This window comes from Salvia hispanica, chromosome 1 (genome assembly GCF_023119035.1).
Source record: "Salvia hispanica cultivar TCC Black 2014 chromosome 1, UniMelb_Shisp_WGS_1.0, whole genome shotgun sequence".
In the NCBI taxonomy this organism is placed as follows: Eukaryota; Viridiplantae; Streptophyta; class Magnoliopsida; order Lamiales; family Lamiaceae; genus Salvia; species Salvia hispanica.
The window spans coordinates 23,938,182-23,963,560 of NC_062965.1; the positions used below are offsets into that span (position 1 = coordinate 23,938,182).

The following is a 25,379-nucleotide window of genomic DNA, read 5'->3' on the forward strand; positions in this document are numbered from 1 at the left end:
TCCGCACCAAATAGTCATGTTTTATTTTGATCGTCCACAAAAATTAAACCACTTCAGTGTTGGTAGCTAGCATGGCTAGCCGCATTTTCTGTCTCATATATTTTTCAATTTCAACTAACTATACTTTAACGAATAATTGTTTCTCTTTTTTACTTCACCAATTTATATTAAAACATGTGTCGTTGAGTCGGTCCACTACAGATAGTATGTGAATAATGAGGAGCAATTATATTAAAAGAGTTAGTAGCTTTGAGTAAAGATTATCTTTAAGTTTTTACTGAAAATTGGGATTAATCTTGAGGATATAGGGGAGGGCACAGATGCGGAAAATGATGACGAATATACAGATGATCATGAGTAGAATGAGGAAGAGAATGATGACGAAGATACGTAGGATCAAGGAGCATGTGAGTTCATAGGGCTATTATTTTTACTTTTAGTATTAATTAAGCACACGATATGATTCTTTCTAATTGAATAAAAGTGATGTAGTTTACTTTTGATTTGCAGGAGAACCATTTGAGGCTCTGATTTTGCTGCTAGAGAGTGATACACATGTTAATGAATTCAAGAACTTTTCCGGTGATTTCATGGGATTTTGGTTTAATTTCCAATAAATATTGAATCAAGGTCCATGGTTGTCAGTTGAATTAAGTTAGTGTGTGGCCATGAATAGTGCAAGTGAAGTGATGAGATAATGCGCTGCGTTGTGAATGCCCTAAGCTCGACTCATTTAGTTAACATGCTTTTATAATGTGGCGATCCGAATAATTCGATTCATTTCCAGTTCAGCCTGCACCACTGCCTTCCTCTTGCTTCCACTGGTGCTGGAATACTAGGCAAATGCAGCCTTCAGGGCAGATCATACACTGATTTCTTCTTCTTTCTTATATATGCTCTTTGCTCGTCTCTTGATTCGCCTTACAGTTCCTTTCTTTGATGCATGAAAAGTGAAAACATAGACTACCTTTCTTTCGCCAATGCCGGGGCAACGAGCAAGAACATCCATGATATTTGAGAGAGACTAAATTTGGTAAAATTTGAAGTCAGTGAAACAATAATATCGATAGCGATATCAAGTGAAAAAAAAAAAAAAAAAAAACTTCATCCTTCTCAGTTAGCCAATCTAAAACTTTAGTCATTATTTTATCTACCACAACTTGATCCTTTGGGCGTTGGAATGCTAAAGATTATTGTTTTCGGCGTCTTAAGTTTCTTTTAATTGAAGAAAGTGATTTGGTGCAATGGGAATCAAGATATGGAGTCTTCACCAAGCTTATGTACATAAGCTTGAAACATTGCTACAAACTTTGAAAATATTAGCATACAATCTCTTTTTCATAATTTTATCCTAGAGATTGAATTAGAGGACTGCAATCCTTTAGCTTTTACTTGGGCCACCCAATTACAACCAAGTCGTCATGCTCTGCTTCGTGTTACTTCCACTTCTTCTTTTGATGAAAAATCGAAAACCATCAGATTTGAAAGGTTAGTTCTAGAACTACAAATCAAATCATGTCTTAGACTTGTAACAATAAGTGTTTTAGGTTGATATAACTTCCAATCTCCAAATATTTATGTATCCATTTTCAGGTATGGTCCGGATGGAGATGATACGTACCAGAGCGAAGATGATAAATGTATGTCCATTAATAATGAGGATACAAAAGAAGAGAATTATGGTGACATATACGTCTGATTATGAGGGTATAGATGAAGAGATTGATAGTGAAAATGTGTCTGATTATGAGGGTATAGATGAAGAGATTGATAGTGAAAATGTGTCTGATTATGAGAGTACGGAGCAAGAGAATGATGGTGAATATACGTTCGATTATGACGGAAGTCGTTGCAGATTATGATTAAGAAATTGTCAATCGAGGAGAGGATGTCAAAGGTATTATATACTCCCTTTGTCCACAACCATATAGTCATATTTTTTTCATTTTGATATGCCCACAAAAATTAGTCCATTTCATTTTTGGTAACATGACTGGCCTCATTTTCTTTCTCACATATTTATTCAATTTTAACTAACAATACTTTAACTTATTTTTTCTCTTTTTTACTTCGCCAGTTTATATTTAAACCTCTGTTGTGCAGTCCTCTAATAGTATCAGGATACAGAGGCAAACAGCAAACGTCAAGGTGCATGTGAGTTTATAGGGCTATTTTTTTTTTTACTGTTTATTAAGGAAAGATGTGATTCTTTGTATGATTCACTTTTGATTTGCAAGATAACTCTTTGAGGCTTTAAAATGGGATTCTTTTAAAATGAGAATGCACATGAATTTAATGGGAATTATTTAGCTGATGGTTTTGGTATTTACCTTTTTTACCTATATACTATTCCCTCCATGCACAAAAAATAGTCCACAAAATATACTACTCCCTCCATATACAAAAAATAGTCTCATTTATGGACAACATAAATTTTAATAAGAAACTAAAGTAATAGACAAGGAGAAAAAATAAATAAATTAAGAGAGATATGGAGATAAAGTAAATAAAAATGGCTAAGAGCATTTCCAACGGCGGACATCGGGTCGAACTTCCGCGACGGGCGACCGGGACGTCCGCCATTGGAACAAAATAAGTCGGACACGAACGTCCCGTGAGGACATCGGACGTCCTCAGATATCCTGGCGACGGGCGGGCGGACGTCCGCCATTGTGGCGTCGGTCCGCCGCGGACGTTCGAGTTTAATTTTATTTTTTTATTTTTTTTTATTTTTAAAAGAACTCTATATATACTGCTCGTTGAACTTCATTTCATTCGCACCACTTGTGTTAACAAGTTTCTCTCTCTAAATCTCTATTACTATGTAATTTTTTTTTCGAATAATGTATGTTTTTTTTTAATGAAATATTCGCATTTCCCCGTTCATATTTGTGTCGAAATTTTAATTCCGTAAATTGAATAATTGTGAATTTAATTTTATTGCGGGAAGTCCTAGTGGGAAGTCCTAGTGCAGGGAAGTCCTAGTGATGTGGCAGTGGGATGGGAAGTCCTAGTGATGACGTGGCAAGAAGTTTTTGTGGGAGTCCTAGTGGGAAGTCCGCCATCGGAGATGCTCTAAAATACTCCCTCTGTCCCATTAAAAATGAAACGTTTTCCTTTTTTGTTTGTCCCATTAAAAATGAAACGTTTTCTAAAATGGAAACAACTCTATCTCTACTTTTTCATCTCTCTTACTTTACTCTCTCCCCATCAACTCACAAAACAACACTACATAAAATCTCGAGTCAATTGTCAAATGTTTCATTTTAAGTGGGACGAAGGAAGTATTAAATTGAAACTTTTTATTATAAAAATGACATTATTTTTTTGGACATCCAAAATTGATAAAATTGGATTATTTTATGTGGACGGAGGTGTATATGATTCAATCCCAATTATTTTGTCAACGCATGATTTAGGAGGCCAGAGAAATTAAAATCGTATTCTCTCGGCCCAATGATTTGTGCCCAATTGAACCTTCGATCTGACATGGGCTGAAACTTTATTGGCCCAAAATTAAATGACCTAAAATCAGACTACTTTTGACTTAAATCTTTTATGCCAAACATCCTACTAGAAGTTCACAATCATCAGGCCAACATCCTGACATTGAGTTTCTATTGATCTTACCTACTATAATGCACTTTGTTGTCATGTCATTTGACTCATTTTCTATTGGAAACGTAGAAATACAAATAATGTCAACCATTACATGACCATGGAAAGCTATAGATATATTTTACGCTCTAATCTTTTTCAACGAATCAACATCTCACCAGTACTAATTAGGTGAATAACTCAAATATTACTTTGAACTACATTCAATAATGCATATATCATGAGATATTACACTCACGCGCACGTAAAATAACTCGAACCTTTAACCTATTAATTAAAGGGAACATTTTATAACCATTTCGAGCTTCTAAGGTATGTCAATATTAAAAGGGCTCGAACTCGACACCTTATACATAGATGTCTAAGCTCCTTGCCACTAGGACAAAGGCTTTGGACATGTTTAATGCTGTTAGTTTACCTAAACAGTGTAACGTTTTTCTCTCTCTATATTTTTAATTTGCTTATTTTCCCTAAAAAAAAGCATAACAGAAAAAAATAAAAAAGGAAGAGGCAACATATACTAGAGCTAGTCAAAATTATGAATGTGATCAATTAAACATGTTGCTATTCAGCTAAACCTATCAATTAATAATTACAAGCATCCCATAAACATAAATTATCTTTCTCATTTTATTCTTTCCAACGCTCTCATATTTTATTTTCTATTGTATTTTATAGTTGGTGGTGGAGTGGTGGTGTAGGTCGAAGGAATAAAGTTAGCAGTGGTGTGGACAGGGTGTGTGTGATCAAAGCAATTAAGCAATAATATGAAAAGAATGGAAAAAATTGAATAATGTTATAAAACACAAAGCATAAATTGTGGCCAAATTCAAGTATATATGAATTCAAATTTTATAATTTTTTTTCTTAATTTTTAAAATTGCAAAAGGAACTAGAATTTAACCAAATTTTTTTACTACCTTTTAACATAATTCGCATCATTATTGGTTATCGCCATGTCCTTGTGCCTAATACAACTTTAGTGGCACTTTACTTTACATTATTACTTTTAAATTATTGTTTTAAAACTAAATAATAGTAGATAGAATATGTAAATCTTTGCCAATCTTGGAAAATACTATCATAAAGTAGATATAGATACGGAATACTATAAAATTGTTATAAAATATGTTTTTGCTTTATTATTGTGATGCACGCACTTCTACTAGTTATTTCACACCATATTAAGGGCAGAATTTGACTCAGAATATTTGTGGAGTGATAAAATGATGATAATTTTAAATCCAATTTGGCCGGCCGAAAAAGGTGGTTTCATTATTGCACATATCCTACCTATCTTGATCACATTTTAAATATTATCTAATATTAATGAAAGTAATCGTTTTGTTTGGATACTATTCAATGGTAGGTGTAACGTTAGATGATGATAATTTTAAATCCAATTTGGCCGGCCGAAAAAGGTGGTATCATTATTGCACAAATCTTACCTATCTTGATCACATTTTAAATATTATCTAATATTAATGAAAGTAATGTTTTGTTTGGATACTGGTAGGTGTAACGTTAGAAAATGTGACAAAATAACAATAAAAATAGTCGAACACATTGCATTTGTATTGCATTGATACTTTATTAAAAAGTTTAGAGTTTATACAATATATGAGTTTGCATTTTATCATTATCCAATCAACGTATTATAAGCGTTATTATCATTATGATTCATTAGTGTTAATATAATATTTTAAAAAACCGATTAAATCCGGAAGACGACTTTTCTTGGGTGGACAAATTGGAGTGATAACATGGGCTTCCTGCCAAATAAATCCAAATGTCAAATTCTCACATTTTTCAAATGAGAGTATATTCATCAATAAATTTCATATTTATCTCATCGAAGTTTCGGTAGCCTACATAAAGTAATGTCTATAGCATATCACCAGTGGCGGAGCCAGAAATTTTAAGATGGGAGCCAAATTACCACTAAAATTTGTTGATTGTGCTCAACGCTAAACCCCTAAACCCCTAAACCCCTAAACCCGACACGAAAACAACTCAGACGTGAGCAATATAAAAAGACATGCATAGAAATGGATGGTGATAAAATTAATTAGTAAATAGACTTTTTAGAGCATAGCACCGATTTCACTAATAATATGAGTATGATATATTTACGTATTATTAAAGGATATCACATTAAAGGATATATTTTAGATCGTTATAATAAAGGATATCACATTAAAATTATTTTTATTAATATCATCATATTTTAAAATATTTATAGAATTAAAGAATTATTTTCAATTCATAAATTTTAAAAATCATTTTATATGAATACAATTTAAAATGATTTATACAAAATTACTAGTACAAAATATAATAAAAATTTCTAATGCAAGAAAATCCATGAAATATAATGAATATCAGAAAATTAACAAAAATAACTAACGAAGAAAAACAGCACATGGAACTACAAGCTTTACAATCAATCTTAATAATATATTATAAATATAACAAAATATAAATAGATTACTTGTTACTAAATATAAACACAAAATATTACAATGCTCCAAGTGAGATTCAAACCCAAAACCTCACAAATAGCAGACTGGGATTCAGACCAACTGAACTAATTTTTGATATGTTAACCACTGCATACATATATTATATAATGGAATTATACAAATGGGTGAGGGCTCCGCCAGTGCATGTCACCTTAGTGCTCGTTTGGAAGGAGAGTCGCGATAAGGAGCAAACGCGATTAGTCATCTAAGTTAGATATGCGTAAAATTCAACTCATTTGATAGCATAGATGCATTACATAGATAACTAACGTTTGCATTGTTTTGAAGTTTCTAAAAAGCGAGAGTGACCATTTTGTCGTCATCAACTAATTCGTTTTACGCATGTGTTCCTCTAATTAAAAGTTGATCTAAGATTAACATAATGGGTTTAGATCCCCTCTCATTTCTTAATAGTTTCTCCAATATTTTAATCTGCTATTGTGTGCAATTTGGGGCAATTTTTCTTTCGTTTTTTGAATACTCCTGCGAAAATGGTGGGATCAATTTGGCCAAACATTACTTATTCTGGGATATTGCATTAGGTTTGATTTTTCCAAGGTTTTTTCTTTTGATTTTTAGATATGCTCTTGATCTTTCAAAAATGATGTCATCCTCTGTAAAATTCTACTCCACCAGATTCCACCAAGGTTTTAATGGATTTGAATCTGCTGCGAGAAAAATGATGGAAGAAACTTTTGAACATTACTTATTTATCTGAGCATCAAGTCTACCAAACGGGGCCTTATGATATTAGTAATATGTGGCAGACTAAGGTAAAATTAACCCACCACGGTTTTGTCTAGGCATATAAATATAGTTGTCCCATTATCGAATATTTCACTAGAGAGGGGATGAGTAGGGGTGGGTAGGTACGGTATACCTTACCGAAATCACCATACCGTATACTTTACCGTAAATACGGTATGCGAAAAAGTCATACCTTTACTTTACCAAAATTTTCGATATCCCGAACTTCAATATACCTTATTTTCGGTATGACGAATTTCCATACCGATACCGTACCTCATTTTCGGCATACCGTACCGAAGTTTGGTATACCTTACTTTTGCGGTATACCTGACTTTCAACATCAATTAAAATAGAAAATTAGAGTTTTTAAAATATTATTTATATTTTATAATATTAAAAATAAATTAAATATAATTTATTCATAATTATATTTATATCTCACAATAGATTTTATAATTTAAAAATATATAAAATATATTTTATATATAATTGTGTTTATATTTTTGTGGTATATAGTCATATTCTAATGCTTATAACACCCTAATCCAAAATCAAGACCAAATATCCACCCTTAGATTTTAAAATGAGTGGATGAGAGATCTCGTTAGAATCCTTATAAAATTATCTTTAATTTGATATATTTTTTGTGAAAAAGTAATTTAAATCGAGAGAGTTACGTAAATTTAAAGTTTTAAGATGATTTTAATGAGAGGGAATTGACATTAATACCCTCTAACTTTATTTATTAATTTTCTTAATTAAAAATATAATCCATGTGACATTATTTCAACCACTAGATCTTTTAATCTAATGGCTAAGATTTAGTCTTAGTTTAAGATTGCTAATTAGTTAGCAATTGATCACTCCTATTTGTAGTATATACCTTAGTTTACAGTATATACTTTAATTTACGGTATATCTTGAATTTCGGTATGCAGCGGTATGCAGCGGTATTTGAAAATTAATACCGTTACCTTACCGAAATCTTTCGATAAGGTATCATACCGTACCAAAAGTACCGTATACCGAAAATTCGATATTTTCGGTATTTTTTCGATACGATAAGGCCGGTATTTCGGTATTTTTTCCCAGCCGATAATTGCAAATTTTGTAAATTTACTTATTTAATTTCTATTTTGAAAAGTGTGAGACATACCAAAATTTTTCCTTTTAAAAACATATTCTTGATATTTCTCGGATCACACATAACTACAGTAACTACTCAACCTCTCCAATTTGCTGAGTCTATATATTATTCCACCCTTTACCCTTACCAACTTTATTCCTTCCGCCACCACTCCACCACCACCACCAACTTGATCCCTTCCACCGCCATTCCACCACCACCACCAACTCTCAGATAAGAAGAATGACATCTTTAGGTGCTGTTCTTTCTCTTCGGAATACAATAAACAATATTCTCCATTGCTCTCGTTTTAACCTTATTGGTGGCTCTCAACAAATCATACAAGCCGTGTACAACGAGTTGGAGCCATGGCAAGAAATTCTCGAAAGACTGGACAAGACGAGCCCAAGCCTTAGCAGGAAGAAGGTGAATGCTTTGGATGGAAGAATCAAAGAAGTAATCTGGAAATTCGAAGACTCATTGGAGTCCCTTCTCATTCAACACATCAATCCTTCTCAACTCGAAACTCTTCCAGAGAGAGTACTCTCCATGGATCTTCAGAGTCTGAAAAACAAAGTTCATTCGTTTTTCCAGACGCTCAAGTACATGTTGGAGTCCCTTCTCACTGAAAACATTCCTTCTCAACTCGAAACTCTTGCGATGAGAGTCTCCATAGATTTGCAGAGTCTCCAAAGCGAAGTTCATTCCTTGATAGAGACGCTCAAGGTTATGGAGAAGGAATACATCTACGAAGTAGAGAATATGCCTCAAGACGAAGCTATTTCCTCATCAATAGGTTTCCATGGAGCCAACACAAAGATGATTGGATTATCCGACCAATTTCACGAACTCAAAAACAATCTCATGAGACGACATTACGACCCGCGGATTAAATTCCACGCAATAATTGGAACGTCAGGTGTTGGAAAGACAACTCTTGCTATGCAAATTTATCAAGATCCAGAAATTCAGAGCATGTTTAAGTGTTGCGCGTGGGTGACTGTAGGCCGAGTACCTCAACCCATCAGTCAAATTTTAAAAGGCATTCTGGCTCAACTGTGTGGAATTACTCAAGGAGATGAAGAAATAGAAGATGACAAATTGAAAGAAAGATTGCATGGTAAGAATTGCCTCATTGTGTTGGATGATGTCTGGGAGACAGATGCATGGAATTGCATGGAACATTCCTTTTCACGCATAAGAAATGGATGTATTCATTTCTTGTTTACTGGTCGACATAGAAGAATGATCAATGATAATGTGTTTATTAACTCTTGGTATAAGGTGCGGTTTTTGAATGAAGAAGAAAGTATGGAATTACTGTGTGAGAAGGTGTTTGGCGATGAGATTTGCCCTCCTCAACTTCACAAAGTTGCTGCCAAAATCGCCAAGGTTTGTGAAGGTCTCCCTCTCTTGATCATCACTGTCGCTAGAATGATATCATTATCTGAGCATAACAGAGACCCAACCTACTGGAATGAAGTAGCAGAGAGAAGAAATTCAGTCTTCAAGGATGCATATGATGAAATATCAAAGGTACTTTTCCCAAGCTATGACTACTTGCCTCAAAATCTGAAAATGCCTTTTTTGTTTATGGGAGTGTTCCCTCGTGATTATGACAATCCCCCTTCCAAGATCATCACTATGCTCACCTCCGAGGGGTTGTTATACTGGCAAGAGGTCGAGATACGTAGGCATGAGTGGGGAAATACATGTTTGAGAGAGCTTGCTTTCAACTACAGTCTTCTTTTATGCAGCATCAAGGGTGTGGATAAAACTTCTCGCTATGTTTTAACGTATAAAACTTGTCGACTTCACTCTTCGTGGCAGCACGTGTGTAGAAGAGAAGCTAGTAAAAACAAGTTTTATCATGTCTTAAATACGCTGAATGATGCCTCCGGAGAAAGTCTAAAAGGTCAGCGCGGCTTATGTGTCGAAAACAACATTTTGTTTGGCATCAAAGAATTTCGTGACTCGGTGAGATTAAACTGTGCATCCTTTGCACGTTCTCTCCTTTTCTATGGTCCTTACCACCAATATCCAATTTCTATAGATGTCGGTTTCATGTTGCTAAGGGAAATAGATGCTCTTACACAGCGTTTCTATACTTTCCCAATTGAAATTTTGAGCCTAGTCCAACTAAAGTACCTTGCTCTAACTTGCAATGGCGAAGTCCCTTCAACCATATCTAAACTTTTCAACCTTCGAGTCTTGATTATCCATCCACATATGAAAATTAGACGTCGTGGAGCTCCATCATATGTACCAATGGAAATATGGAACATGAAAGAGTTAGAGCATATCGAGATATTGGGTAAAAGCCTTGTAGCTCCATCTCATGTTGTTTCATTGGAAAAGCTCTCAACTCTAGTAGGGGTGAATGCTAGTATTTGCACTATCTCCAAAGTCTCCAAAAGAATTCCTAACATAAAGAAATTAGGAATACAGATTGAGGTCAAGCCTTATGAGGATTGTAACGATCTTTTGAGTTGCTTTGATAACATTTCAAGTCTTGAATGCTTAGTGACTCTCAAACTTAGTATCACAAATCCAGTCATCAAGAAGGGTCGTGTTTTCCCAGTAAGGTCATTGAAGTTGCCAGTTAATTTGAAAAAGTTACATTTGAGTGGCATGGGTTTTCCATGGGAATACATGAATGACATCGCTTCTTTGCCAAATCTTGAAGCTCTCAAATTGCGATCCTACGCCTTTCAGGGTTCACATTGGAATGCTAAAGATTATTGTTTTCCGCATCTTAAGTTTCTTCTAATTGAAGAAAGTGATTTGGTGCAATGGGAATCGAGATACGGAGTCTTCTCCGAGCTTATGTACATTAGCTTGAAACATTGCTACAAACTTGAAAATATTAGCATACAATCTCTTTTTCGTAGCCGTATATTAGAGATTGAATTAGAGGACTGCAATTATTTAGTTTTGACTTGGGCTAGCCAACTACCACTACATTCTGGTGCTACGCTTCGTGTTACTTCCACTTCTTCTTTTGATGAGAAACCAACAACTATCAAATTTGAAAGGTTAGTCCTCCAACTACAAATCAAATCATGTCTAAGTCTTAATATATAACAATAAGTGTTTTAGGTTGATATAACTTCCAAATATTTATGCATCCATTTTCAGGTATGGAGATCTTGCTGTACGCCGGAGTTATCGATGGTGGTAACTATGTCTATTAATGAGGCTAAGTAGGAATAGAATACTGAGGCCTGTATGTACATCTGATCATGAGGATACAGAGGAAGGGAGTGATGGTGAATATAAATCCGATTATGAGGGTACGGATGAAGAGATTGATTGTGAATATACGTCTGAGTATGAGAGTACGGAGGAAGAGAATGATGGTGGATATACGTTCGATTATGAGCGCAGTCGTACAGAGGAAGCAGGTTATGATTAAGAAATTGTCAATCAAGGAGAGGATGTCGAAGGTATTTCTACTCCCTGCGTCCACAAACATTAGTCATATTTTTTTCATTTTTAAATTTAGTTCATTTCATTTTTGGTAACATGACTTGCCTCATTTCACTTTAATAACTTATTTTTTTCTCTTTTTTACTTAGCCAATTTATTATCAAAAACCTCTGTTGTGCAGTCCACTAATAGTATTAGCAGTGAACGGAAGGAGAATTAGTAGCTTTGTGTAAAGATTATCTTTTAAGTTTTTACTGTCAAATTGGCATTAATGCTAAGCATATAGGTGAGGGCGCAAATGATGACGGATATACAGATGATTATGAGGAGAATGAGGAAGAGAATGATGACGAATATACGTATGATCATCATGATACATAGGCGAGCACCAATGCCAAGGTGCATGTGAGTTTACAGGGCTATTTTTTTTTACTTGTAGTGTTAATTAAGGAAAAGATGTGATTTTTCTTAGTTAAAAGTGATATAATCCACTTTTGATTTGCAGAGAACTCTTTGATGTTTTAAATTTGCTGTTACAGAGTGATGCACATGTTAATCAAAGTATGAATTTTCTGAACAAATTCAAGAAACTTTTGCAGTGATTTTCTAGGTATTTTGGTTTGATTTCCAATAAATGAATCACGAATGTTATATTATAATGTTGTCACTTGAATTGAGAACTACAGCTTGTGTTGGATTATTTTGAGAATTAGTACTTGAGTGGATTGTGTATTGATATATTACTGTTATGGGTTGGATTTGAATTCATTACCTGTGCATTTAAATAAATTTGAGGTTAGACTATTAGCAATGAAAAAAAAAATTTGTGTTTGTTCATAAGTGAATATATGTACTCTATTGGTATTTTCTTTTCAACTGTATATGTTTCATTCCCAATCAAATTTTTATACAAAATTTAAGATGCCAAAGCTCTGGACCATTACTTTCATCTTAACCTTGTTCCTTTGTATTGAGATCGGTATCCTTCTTGGTGTATGTACAGATCATATTGACGATATTTAAGGAATAATTTGAACCGTAATCTATACAACGTTTTGTTCGTCTGCTATGTTTGGTAATTTTCATCTTGATTTTTCTTCCTATTTTTGTAATTTCCTAAATTATATGCTAGCTCTTCGATGTTAAAATCAGCTAAACTATCTGTGCTTATGAATACTCGACCCACATTTTCTATAGTGCTTACTGCACCTAAGTTTTTCCATAATTTGATTCATATATTCAGCAAAGTAAAAATCCTTTAATAGTTTAAAGGCCATTTACAACATGCATTTACAACTATGTCTGTCAGATTTCTGCAGTTGTCTTTGCTTCTCAATATTGGAATAAGCTTATTTTAATATTTACAGTGCTATTTTTTCTCTCATTGCTTCACTTTATTGGTGATCAGGTTGGTGTTTCACTGTCTTTTGTCATTCATGAATCAGCTAATCCACATATTGGTAAGTCATTATCAAATCTTTAGCTGCTAGCAGATCCACTTTATGTTTTCGTTGACAATGAAGTAGTTCACATTTTTTGCTTTTCCCATTTACTCTCTGTAAACTATGGTTTGGATGATGTTAATTGGTGCAATTTCATTACTTTGATGTTCTTTAGTTTTAGTATTTACATTTCCACATTTCAATTCTATTATTCAACACATTACTTTGGCATTTAAATTAAATTTGTGGTGAGACTATTAGCCAGAGAAATAAAGTGTTTGTTTATAAGTGAATATATGTACTCTGTTTGTTCTGTAATACATAACAGGGGAAGGCATATCTTATTATCTCCTGTCACAAGTTGATAAGATGCTCCATTTGATAACTTGTAAAAGCTGAACTCAACCATGATTATCGTTATTCTTTTCTGTTCTCAATCTCATAAGTATTTGGTTAACTTTGTATCTGAAAAGCATGGCATTTTATCATCATCTTTGTAACCAATCATTGGATATTTCAATCTGTTAAATAAGATGTGTTGATCTAACCTCCAATTAGATAGTGAGAGGATCCACATTTACTATGGAAGTTACGTTGAAAACAAATTTGATATGGTTATTCATGCAAAATTCTCCATACCTTCTTAAAGTATACCTTAGTTTATGAGCTTCTTGTCCCCTTACACCTGTTGTTCTGGGCACAGTTATTTGGTCTTGGTGCTGCAAACATTGATAGTTCTCTCTTTTCAATTGACCCTTCAACTGGTGAGTTTTTGACTTTGTGTTATCTGTAACAATAAATTAATCTCTTATTGACCATCAGATAGTACTTGTACTCAAAATCAATGTCACAACAGGATCATTTTCAAGTTCAGCTGTGTATCATGAAAATGGAGCTTATCTGGAGTAGTTATGGGATGTGCGCTTCAATTCCTGACTCCATTGTTTTAATACATACCACTGGTTAATTTCAAGACATTGTTCTTCTCCTTTAGTATTGCTGTATATTGAACTGCATACTTGTTCTTGAGTTGAAACTATGCTTAATATCCATGCTTATTTTGCTTTGGACTTCTATTGGCACTTGTTGCTACAATTCCTTTCCATGACATAAAAAATCTTATCTGACATTAAGCAGTCTTGATACAGCAGAGTTCTTAAACTACATAAAAAGAATATGTAGTTTGGAACATTTTAGATATGTATGGTGTGTAACATAGAGATTGGCGTCCTTCTTTGAGTAAGTATAGATCATGATGATGTTATTTTAGAAATAATTTTTTTCCTATTTTCGATGTTAAAATTAGCTGTTCTCTTTATTCGCATGATTAATCTGTTGGCATATTCTATAATGCTTGCTGCACCTAAGTTTTTTCATAATTTGATTCAGAAATTCAGCAAAGTCGATTGCCTTTAATAGTTTCAAGGCCATTCCCAAGTTTTCAAACTATTTACCTATATTTTACGTTCCAATGTGCATTTTCAGTTATCTGTCAAATTCTCAATATTTACAGTGCTGTTTTTTTCCTCATTGCTGCACTTTATTGGTGCTCAGGTTGGTGTTTCACCATTACTTTGAGGTAATTACAGAGCTTATTGTAGGATGTAATGTAACTTTTGTTCGTCTGCTATGTTTGCTAGTTTTCATCTTTATTTTTTTCCCATCTCTGATGTTAAAATCAGCTATACTAACTATGCTTATGAATACTCAATCCACATTTTCTACAATGCTTACTGCATCTAAGGCTTTTTCATTATTTGATTTAGAAATTCAGCAAAATCAATGGCCATTCCCAAGTGTTCAAACTATTGCTAGCTGTATTCTACGTTCCAAGATGCATTTACGTGATCTATGATTGCATTCTTTTAGAGCCTGTCAGTTCTGCAGTAGTCTTTGCTTCTCAATATTGGATAAAGCCTATCTTAATATTTACAGTGCTATTTTTCTCTCATTGCTTCACTTAATTGGTGCTCAGGTTGGTGTTTCACTTGCTTTTGTCATCCATGAATCAGCTAATCCACATATTGGTAAGTCTTTATCTAATTTTTAGCTTAGCAGATCCGCTAAAAGTTTTCATTGACGTTGAAGTGGATCACATTTTCTGCATTTCTCAACTCTGTGGAAACTTTTGTTTGGATCATGTTAATTGGTGCAATTCATTGACAGCCAAACATGATATCTTTTGCAGCTGTGTTGGGCCGTTTACCTGGCACAACTGTATACAGAAACACCAAGCAGTATCCCGAAGCTTATACATACTACTTGTAATTGTTCACGTTGATGCTCCAATCTACTTTGCCAATATAAGCTACATCAAAGACAGGTGACGCACTAACTTCTTTATTTAATCATGTTTGTGTTCTATTATAACCACGCTATCCTATTTCCTTTCTCCAGGCTCCGAGAATATGAGATTGTAGTCGATGGACCTGTTATGTGAGGCCCAGAGGTCACAAGAATCTATTATGCCATTCTTGACATGGCTCGTGAGTCAATCTCGAACTTCTTTCTCTTTTAGACTTGACTGTGAAGCTGAAGTTAAACAAATTATGCATCTAAGATTTTGAGTCTTTTATTTCAGCTGTGACTTACATAGACTCGAGTGCTGTTCAAGCTCTAAAAGACTCTGTACCACGAATACAGATCGCGTAACATCCAGGTAAGCAAATACTTCAAGTTAGCGTATATCACGATCATTGAGATCCATCCGTCTACCAAATCCTTTTCCTGTGTTTTATCAGATAGCCATTTCCAATCCAAACTGAGATGCTCTGCTGGCACTGACAAAAGCTGAGGTGGTGGATCTAATAGGCCAAACATGGTTCTTTGTCCGGGTGCACGATGCAGTCCAAGTCTGTCTACAGAAGTTGCAAAGCTAGACATCATATTTGGTTTGGATGTGTTTATATATTTTAGAGAAAACAGACATCTAATCATAAAATTTAGTAAAACTCTGATCAATTTTATAAAGATTTGAAAGCAGAATATTAAATCACAAATGTTCATTGTTTCCCAATACAAAAATTTAAAGAAAGAAATGACGTTGTTTATAGCAGCGTAAAAAAAGTTAAACATTAACACCAACGGATGAAACAAGATTGTTTATCGATCGAGTAACAAAAAAACAGCACTACTATTATTTAATCAAATGTGAACAATATAATATAGCGAACTAGAGTTTTTCACCATGTGATAAATTAAATCAAACCTAAATTTCATAATTTTCTCATTTTCAAAATTATTAGACATATCAAAATTTAATCAAACTTTGACTTTATTTTCAATTTGCCATAATATTATTATTAATTCATAACAACAACAACACCATTAATAATAATAATAATAATAATAATAATAAGAAGAAGAGTGAACTACATAAATGGTACCTGATCTTTCACTTTCGCACGTAAATGATACCTGATCTTTATTTTATACTATCTCTGTCCCTGAAAATTTGACACAGTTTATCATTTCGGTCCGTTCCTAAAAATTTGACTCACTTTTACCATTTTTGGTAGTGGACCTCATATTCCACTAACTCATTCCTACTCACATTTTATTATAAAACTAATACTTTAAAAGTAGGACCCGCATCCCACCAACTTTTTCAACTCACTTTCCATTGCATTTCTTAAAACCCGTATCGGGTCAAAGTGTAGCAAATTTTGGGGGACGGAGGTAGTATCGTTTATGGTACCTATAAATCACATTTTTGGTACTTGATGTAATTATTCTCCCAAAATGCCCTCTAAACAAATACATTTTCTCATTCATGTCATAAAGGATATTTTGAGCATAAATAAAATTAGTACCAAAAGTGATATTATAATATCTTCTCTCATTCTCCCCGCTCTTTATACTATTATTTTTAATCAATATTAATATTATTATTTTGATGTTATAGATTGATACTTAATTTATCTTTTATATCATTCAAATATACTTAATTATAATTATAGATATAATTATATTTAATTATTATAATAATATTATTATTATAATACTAAAAAGTGATAGTAGTTGATAAATAAATGTAGTATAATTATGTAAATTATGAATCACCAGAATATTATGTAATTATTATTATTATTATTATTATTATTATTATTTTACATTAAATTAGTAACTTATTAATATAACCTTAATAAATTTAACATTGTGAATTGTATTCATAATGATAAAGAGTTGAATATTTTTAGTTAGGTGTTTCAACCTTAAAATGAGTATAAAAAATTTAATAAAAAATGTTCAATTGATTTAATTACTTAAAATAATTAATTTAATTAGGCATTTTGTTCTTTATTTATATTATTAATGCAATTACATGTATGTATAAAACACTAAAAATAAAAGAAGAAAAAGAAGAGAAGAAAAAAGAAGGAAGAAGAAACATAAACTAAGGAGAAAAAGAAAAAAAAGGAAGATAAAATGTTTAAAAGTAGAAGAAGAAGAAACTAAAAAAGAAAAAAAGAAATAAGAAAGGGAAAAAAAATAATTACATATTTGGTACCACTAATTGAAATTTCCAAAACTATCCTTTGTAAAAAAAAAAATCACATATTTGGTACCCAAGGTTATTTTTGTCATGTGATACCAAAAATGATATAAAATAAAAATCAGATACCATTTATGTGCGAAAGTGAAAGATCAGGTACCATTTATATAGTTCACTCTAATAATAATTGTAACGACCCGCCCATCTAGGGTATAATAAATGCGGCGATCGTTAACTAGGCGGACTTAAATGCATCAAAGATCATAGGCTAGGGTTCCATTTAAAAAGGGATTTAACCAAAACATTTGATGAATAATTAAGTAGGAGAGAAATAATGCCTTAGCAATGAAATCCAACAAAAGGTTATCACCAAGTATGCTCAAAAATAGCAAAAGTTCCAAAGTAATCTCATCTGTTTTGTATCTAACATATTCCCACGAAATAAAAGAGTTTAACCCAACCAAAAGATCACAAGTTTTCATAATATAGCGGAAGCGATCAAGAGAGAAGTGAGGCTATGTATGGAGACACAACGACACTTTAAGTACCAACAGATCATCTTATTATTTCCTACTCAACACCGATAGTGGCATAGCCACGAGGGATAGGCACGACAAAACAAATCAAGGCATGATAACACATATCTCATTCTCATCAATATCAGTTTAGGACAATGTCCTTATTTTAAAAGAAAGCCCACCTCGTCGGCTTAGCTCGATAGTATTCTCTTCTCCTCGTTTATCACGCTGAGAGCGCGAAGTATCACCTTTAAATTAGGCGTATCACAAATCAGTTTCCATCATTGATCTCAAATCATGCATGTCTCCCATATTTCCCTTTTTCCCATCGATTATTTTCAAAATCATCAATCAAAATCAAAGTATGATTAGCATGTCATTCTTATTCAATGAACAACTCTAAATTCACCATTAAATCGTGTCACGCATGAGTGTTCCACACACACAACACACGTATACGATCACCACACATGTGCACGCACGCCGAGGCGTGCGCGCGCACACACACACACACGGTCACATACACACACACATCCATGTATCCCAAAATTCATCAATTTATTTCCCCTTCACTCAATCTAAATGCATATGGACTCAAGAACACCGATTAATCGGTAGAAGAAGAGGAGATAAAAAATTAAAGTACCTTTTTTCCAAAAGAACAATCGGTAGAAACAAATTATAGTCTTGATTCTTCAATAAACTCTTGGATTTCAACTTGAATTCTTCACAATTGATGAAGAAATCTTGGAGAAAAGATGAAGAAAACTTTGGAGAGAGTGGGGAGAGAATTTCGAAAATATTGGGGGAGTGGGAGGCGCCGGTTTTGAGAATGCTAGGGTTTAGGATCTCTCATGTATTTATAGAGTGCCAAAATAATATCCCATAATTAAATAAATCAAGATTTGGAGAAGATTTGGGAGGAGTAATGGCGTTAAAACCGTTGAGAAGAATGGGGAATTCGAAATTCCTAGGCTATTTAATTAGCCTATGATTTAATTTGAATATTTTACGGAGTAGAATAATATATCACGGAGCAAGAATAAATAATTAAATCTCCCAATATATACCAAAAGTGGCGTGACTTTTGATTTCTTCAAAAGAGATTCAAAAATCAAATCCTAATTTAATTAGGATATGACAATATCTTCTTAGATATGGCAAGATATTGTAAGATATTCTAGCATATTTATATTTATTCATGGAATAGAATAAATAAGGGATCAAATAAATAAATAATCCATTCTCCCACAATACATGAGATTTTCGAAAATCTCATAGAAGATCAAAGGTGGAGTTCGAAAATTCCATGTAGGAATTATAGAGTATTTGGACTTTGGATTTAATTTGGATAATTATCCCAAACAAATAATTAAATCCATGAATAAATATTATATCTTCTCCAATAGTCATAGGGGTCGAAAATCCCACCAACAATAATTAAATCCACGAAAAATAGGATTTCTTCTCCAAATAACAATAATGGCCGAAAATTCCACATGATTTAATAATGCTCATATTAAATTCTCACTCATCCCTTAGGAAAATAATCCACCACAATTATATTTCTCCGCATCAAATATTTACACCCAATCAATCATTTCTCCACTTTCTCTTTTTTTTCTCAACGCATTGACCTTTCAACGGCCACGTCATATTTTCCCATCTTTGACTATTCAATAGCCACGTCAACATTTCAACAAGTTGACTATTCAACGCAATCTCAATTCTCATACGCAATTAGGTCACAAAGACACTATGCATTTAATTACTCATCAAATAATCCACATATCAAAGCATTTAAGGCATTTAATGCAAAAATTTTGTAACCCAAAAATTAGGGTTTGAAAAAGTGGGGCGTTACATACCAAAATAGTGGCACAGGCAATAAAATACTCATATGCTACCTGTCACATTAGTGGAGGATATCATAGGATAAGGTTTTTGGATAAATCTCCACCTTCGACACCCATTTTCTCCATTCTTCTTTATCATAGTATCATATTCATATTCATATTCATATTCATATTCATATTCATATTCATAATTTAAGCTCTCCACTGTGATTTACAAGTTAATTGATCAGTCTCATATATTCTTTCCAGTTCCACCACCACCAATATTCATATCGGAGAAATGACGGCTTATGGTGCTATGTTTTCTCTTAGTAATACAATAAGCAATATTCTCAATTGTTCTCGGTTTAGGCTTGTTGGTAGCTCTCAAATAATCATAAAAGTCGTGATCATGGTATTGCAGCCTTGGAAAGAAATTCTGGAAAGATTGGACCAGACGAGCCCAAGCTTGAGCAGGAAGAAGGTTAATGCTTCGGATGGAAGAATCAAAGAGGCAATCTGGAAATTCGAAGACTCATTGGAATTCATTCTCACTCAACAGATTCCTTCTCAACTCCAAACTCTTCCAGAGATAGTCTCCCTTGATCTGCAGTCTGCGAAACGAAGCTCGTTCGTTGATCGAAACGCTCAAGGATATGAAGAAGGAGTACATTTATGAAGTAGAGAATATGCCTCAAGACGAACCTATTTCCTCCTCAATTGGTTTCCATGGAACCAACACAAAGATGATTGAATTATCCGACCAATTCCAACAACTCAAAACCGATCTCATGAGAGGGAATCACGATGACTGGATTCGTTTCCACGCACTTATTGGAACACCAGGCATTGGAAAGACAACTCTTGCTATGGAAATTTATCAAGATCCAGAAATTCATAGCAAATTTGAGTGTCGTGCGTGGGTCAATGTAGGCCGAGTACCTCAACCGTTCAGTCAAATTTTAAGAGGCATTCTTGCTGACTTGGGTGGAATTACTCAAGGAGGAGAAGAAATAGACTACAGTTTCGAAGAAAGATTGCCTGACAAGAATTGGCTCATTGTTTTGGATGACGTATGGGAAGAAGATGCATGGAATAGCATGAAACAATTCTATGAATACATCCAAAATGGATGTATTCATGTCTTGCTTACTGGCCGACATCGAAAAACAATTAATGCTTTTGTGTTTGGTGACTTTTGGTATGAGGTGCGGTTTTTGAATGAAGAAGAAAGCATGAAACTACTATGTGTGAAGGTGTTTGGTGATGAGATTTGCCCTCCTGAACTTGAAAAGGTTGTCGCCAAAATCACCAAGCTTTGTGAAGGTCTCCCTCTCATGATCGTCACTGTTGCTGGCATCATTTCAAGATCTGAGCAGAACAAAGACACGACCTACTGGAATGACGTGGCAGAGAGGCGAAATTCAGTCTTCAGGGATGCATATAATGAAATAATAAAGGTACTTTTTCCAAGTTACGACTACTTACCTCAACGTCTTAAAATGCCTTTTCTGTTTATGGGAGTTTTTCCTCGAGATTACAACACCCCCCCTTCCAAGATCATCATGATGCTCATGGCTCAGGGGTTGCTTTCTTGGGATAAATGGGAATGTATATTTCTGAAAGAGCTAGCTTATGACTACAATCTTGTTTTACGCATCTTGAAGAGTGTGAATAAAGCTGATGTTGAGTTTTATGTTGAGCAGTATAAAACTTGTCGGCTTCATTCTTCGTGGCAGCATGTGTGCAGAGGAGAAGCTAGTAAGAACAAGTTATATCATGTCTTAAATAAGTTTAATGATGCCTCAGGAGAAATTTTAACAGGTCAGCGCGGCTTGTGCCTTGAAAATAATATTTTATTTGGCATCAAAGAGTTTCGCGAGTCAGTGAGATTCAATTGTGCACCCTATGTACGCTCTCTCCTTTTGTATGGTCCTTACCACCAATATCCAATCACTATAGACGTCGGTTTCATGTTGCTAAGGGAAATAGATGCTCTTACACAAAGGTTCTATACTTTCCCAACGGAGATTCTGATACTAGTCCAATTAAAGTACCTTGCTCTAACTTGCAATGGAGATGTCCCTGCAACCATATCCAAACTTTTCAACCTTCGAGTCTTGATTATCCATCCGCATATGAACATTAGACGATGTGCAGCTCCATCATATGTACCAATACATGTTTGGGACATGCAAAAGTTAGAGCATATTGAGATATTGGGAAAAGGCCTTGTAGTTCCATCTCATGTTGCTTCTTTGGAAAAGCTCTCAACACTTGTAGGCGTGAATGCTAGCATTTCTGCTATCTTCAAACTCTCCTGCAGAATTCCTAAGATAAAGAAATTAGGAATACAGATTGAGATCACGCCTTCTGAGGATCTAAACGACCTTTTGAGTTGCTTAGGTTGCATTTCAAGGCTTGGAAGTTTGGAGACACTCAAATTATGTATCACAAATCCTGTGATCAATCATAATCATGTTTTCGTGATGAATCCTAGGTCATTGAAGTTTCCATGTACTTTGAAAAAGTTGCATTTGAGTGGAATGGGATTTCCTTGGAAATACATGAATATTATTGGTTCTTTGCCAGGTCTTATAGTTCTCAAATTGCGATCCTACGCCTTCCATGGTTCACATTGGAAAACAAAAAGGTACAGTTTTCCTAGACTGAAATTTCTTCTAATTGAAGAAAGTGATTATCTAAGCTTTCCTAATCTTAGATACGTTAGCATGAAACATTGCTACAAACTAGAAGATATCCGCAAAGCTTCTTTCCTTGATCGATGCCATGGTACCATAGAGATTGAGTTAGAGGACTGCAATCCTTTAGCTTTGACTTGGGCCACCCAATTACAACCAAGTTCTGGTGGTAGGCTTCGTGTTACTACCTTTTCTTCTTATTACGAGAAACCAAAAACTTTCAAGTGCGAAAGGTTAGTTCTGCAACTGCAAATCAAATCATGTCTTAAGTCTTACTATATTATTTCATGCAAACTGTGAGATTACAAATTCTAATTAGGCTCACAATATATCAGATTTAATTAGTTATAATAAATAATATGACATAATATGAAATTAAGTGTTGTAGGTTGCTATAACTTCCAAAGATTTGTGTATCAATTTTCAGGGATGGAGGCCGCTATGTATCTAGGCTGGATGCATACAAAAATTTTGAATTTAAAGGTAAACATGTGAACGTTTTGGAGCAATTAAGAGAGTGGCATTTTTAAATTCTCACTTAAAAATTTAATGTTGAGGATATAGGTCAAGGTGATGATGGTAAATATAAGTCTCATCATGGGGATACAGAGGAAGAGAATGATGTGCAATATACGTCCGACTATGAGGATACAGAGGAAGAGAATGAGGTGGAATACGCGTCCGGTCATGAGGACACGGAGGAAGAGAATGATGTTGAATATACATCTGACCATGAGGGAACAGAGAAAGTGGATTATTCTGGAGAAATATCCAATACCACGAAGGAGGTATTATACGCCCTTCCTCGTTCACGACCAATAGTCTTGTTTTTCTTTTTTGGTCTACTCACATAAAATTAAACCATTTCATTTATGGTAACATGACTAGCCACATTTTCTGTCTCTCTTATTATTTAGTTTCATCTGATAATATTTCAACCATTTTTTTTGTTTCTATTACTTTTAACTTATTTCATATTAAAACTCTCATCCATCATTAAAATTATTGGTAGTAGGCGGAGAGAGAGAGCATCTGAAAGATGGGGAGCAATTAAGAGAACAGTAGATTTTTATACTGACTCCATTTTAAGTTTTGACTGATAGCACTAATGTTGATGAATATGCAGGCGCTACATATGTGGATGCATAGGGCCAAGGAGCGTGTGAATTAAGCAAACGATATGATTCTTAGTAGTTGAAAGTGAACAAAGTGATGCAATCCACTGTTGATTTGCAGGCTTGAATTTGTTTCTACAAAGTGATACACATGCAAATCAAACTAGTATGAATTTTCTCAATAAGTAAAGGAACTTCTTCACTGATTTCTTATAATTTTGGTTTGAATTCCAATAAATGAATCATGAATGTTGCATTATTGAATTGTCACTTGAATTTAAGAATCGTAACTTGTGTTGGATTCTTTTGAGGATAACAATGATAGGAGTAAAGGCTAGATCCCAACTCAATCAATAGAGCACTATGCTTAAGGAAATAAGAACTCAATTTATTGATAAAATGACAGAAAGAAAGAAGCGAAATAGAAGAACAATCCTCACGTAGGAGGCCATGATAATCCTCTGCAGAGGCCTACGGCTACTGTCGTCCCTATTTCTGATCTCAACAAAAGATATCAGCTACTTCTACTGACCCACCTTATATAGGTGGCTAGATAAATCTACAATAATTCAAATAACAATAAAATCTCTCAAATTGAATTAACTAGATAATCTTGGGATTTCCCCACTAGCTGCTTCCCTATTATTCTGGCAACCACTCCCCTCCAACCAACCAACATCCGTACCAACTGCCTCACTCTCGAAACAGCCTTGCCCTCAAGGCTCAGCTAAAATTCGAAACACATCACTTTGTTCGGTGGAGGTTCAAACTCATGCTTTCGGGTAGTAGCCAGAGCATCGAACCATAGAAGATTGCCAACTATATGTAGGAATCGCAGCATGACTAGATAGGAGAATGTAGCGCCCGCTGATGAAAATAGGGAATCCGAAAAGGGAACCACCATGGGCGTGGACTGGTGGCCAGCAGCAGGAACTAAACATCGCAGCAGGGCTGGGAACGGAGACCGAATCTGCAGAATATCGGGGATGGTAGACAGTAGCGGTGTTGTCACCGTTGCTGGTATAGGCAGTGTGGTAGAAGGTGGTAGAGTCCTACGGACTGGAGGTAGAAAGGCATGCTGTACTGGAAGGGGCAGGGCAGGGGTGTGCTATTGTCTTTAGTGGTACCGAGATCAGGGTGGATTGTAGACGTTTTAATAGCTGGCATCGCGTGATGTGCTGTTGTAGGTGGACTAGAGGGCAACAATGGTGCTGTCACAGTGGGTAGGGAGGGTAGGATAGTTGCGTTATTATCATTGGATGTGGGTAGGATTTTTTGGCTGGATTTTGGCAACAGGAACAGCAACAGCAAATAGTAGCATCTCCAAAGCGTCGCAACAGCTCTTGCGTGAATTTGTCCCATGACAACGAAGAGCAACGCATAAGGAGCAATTTTAACCCGGGCATTGCTGGACCAGATATGGCGTTGATGGCTATGCCAACACGTCTATCCAATGGTGTCTTGTTGATGAGAAAATACTGTTTTGCTCGCGCGAGCCACACGAGAGCCCTAGATCCATCAAACTTCGGAAAAGTCAGCAATGGTGAAGCAAAAGAAGCTCGAATCTCCCATATGAAATCCTCTAACTTAGAATTTAAAGCATCAAGTTGATCTGCCGTCTTTTGGGACTGCAACTTCATCTCTGCTATAGCCTTCTCCAATCCGTTGAGAGTGTTCGCCATGTTTGAATACGTTCACCGCACCAAATTGATAGGAGTAAAGGCCATATCCCAACTCAATCAATAGAGCATTATGGTTAAGGAAATAAGAACTCAATTTATTGATAAAATGACAGAAAGAAAGAAGCGAAATAGAAGAACAATCCTC

At 34.6% G+C, this 25,379-nt stretch overlaps 2 protein-coding genes across 12 annotated transcripts in view; both read left to right on the forward strand.

Moving 5' to 3' along the window:
• LOC125207409 (putative late blight resistance protein homolog R1A-10) overlaps positions 1 to 15,882 on the forward strand; it is a 19,482-nt gene extending 3,600 nt beyond the window's left edge. The window contains exons 1-11 of one of the 9 annotated variants that reach the window (XM_048106760.1): positions 8,135 to 11,051; positions 11,155 to 11,462; positions 11,732 to 11,850; positions 12,854 to 12,905; positions 13,591 to 13,651; positions 13,744 to 14,466; positions 14,863 to 14,914; positions 15,076 to 15,210; positions 15,285 to 15,373; positions 15,469 to 15,546; positions 15,629 to 15,882. In XM_048106760.1, the coding sequence (XP_047962717.1) occupies positions 8,260 to 11,051; positions 11,155 to 11,197 (2,835 nt within the window). In that variant the 5' untranslated portion in view covers positions 8,135 to 8,259 and the 3' untranslated portion in view covers positions 11,198 to 11,462; positions 11,732 to 11,850; positions 12,854 to 12,905; ... (5 more) ...; positions 15,469 to 15,546; positions 15,629 to 15,882. Of the gene's footprint in view, positions 1 to 8,134; positions 11,052 to 11,154; positions 11,463 to 11,731; positions 11,851 to 11,950; positions 12,027 to 12,853; positions 12,906 to 13,590; positions 13,652 to 13,743; positions 14,915 to 15,075; positions 15,211 to 15,284; positions 15,374 to 15,468; positions 15,547 to 15,628 lie in introns of those variants that run through there. The other 8 variants (XM_048106747.1, XM_048106775.1, XM_048106740.1 and 5 more) reach the window with 8 other exon arrangements.
• A 4,028-nt stretch (positions 15,883 to 19,910) lies between these two features.
• On the forward strand, positions 19,911 to 23,787 carry LOC125207456 (putative late blight resistance protein homolog R1A-10). Of its 3 annotated transcripts, none has more exons than XM_048106830.1 (5): positions 19,911 to 22,388; positions 22,458 to 22,670; positions 22,865 to 22,920; positions 23,002 to 23,225; positions 23,564 to 23,787. In XM_048106830.1, exons 1-5 carry the CDS (start codon positions 20,392 to 20,394, stop codon positions 23,606 to 23,608), a joined length of 2,535 nt encoding a protein of 844 aa, XP_047962787.1. In that variant the 5' UTR covers positions 19,911 to 20,391; the 3' UTR covers positions 23,609 to 23,787. The 3 variants fall into 3 exon arrangements, with proteins under 3 accessions (XP_047962787.1, XP_047962779.1, XP_047962769.1); XM_048106822.1 differs by having other exon boundaries at positions 19,911 to 20,049; positions 20,160 to 22,670; XM_048106812.1 differs by having other exon boundaries at positions 19,911 to 22,670.
• Positions 23,788 to 25,379: the final 1,592 nt, after the last annotated feature.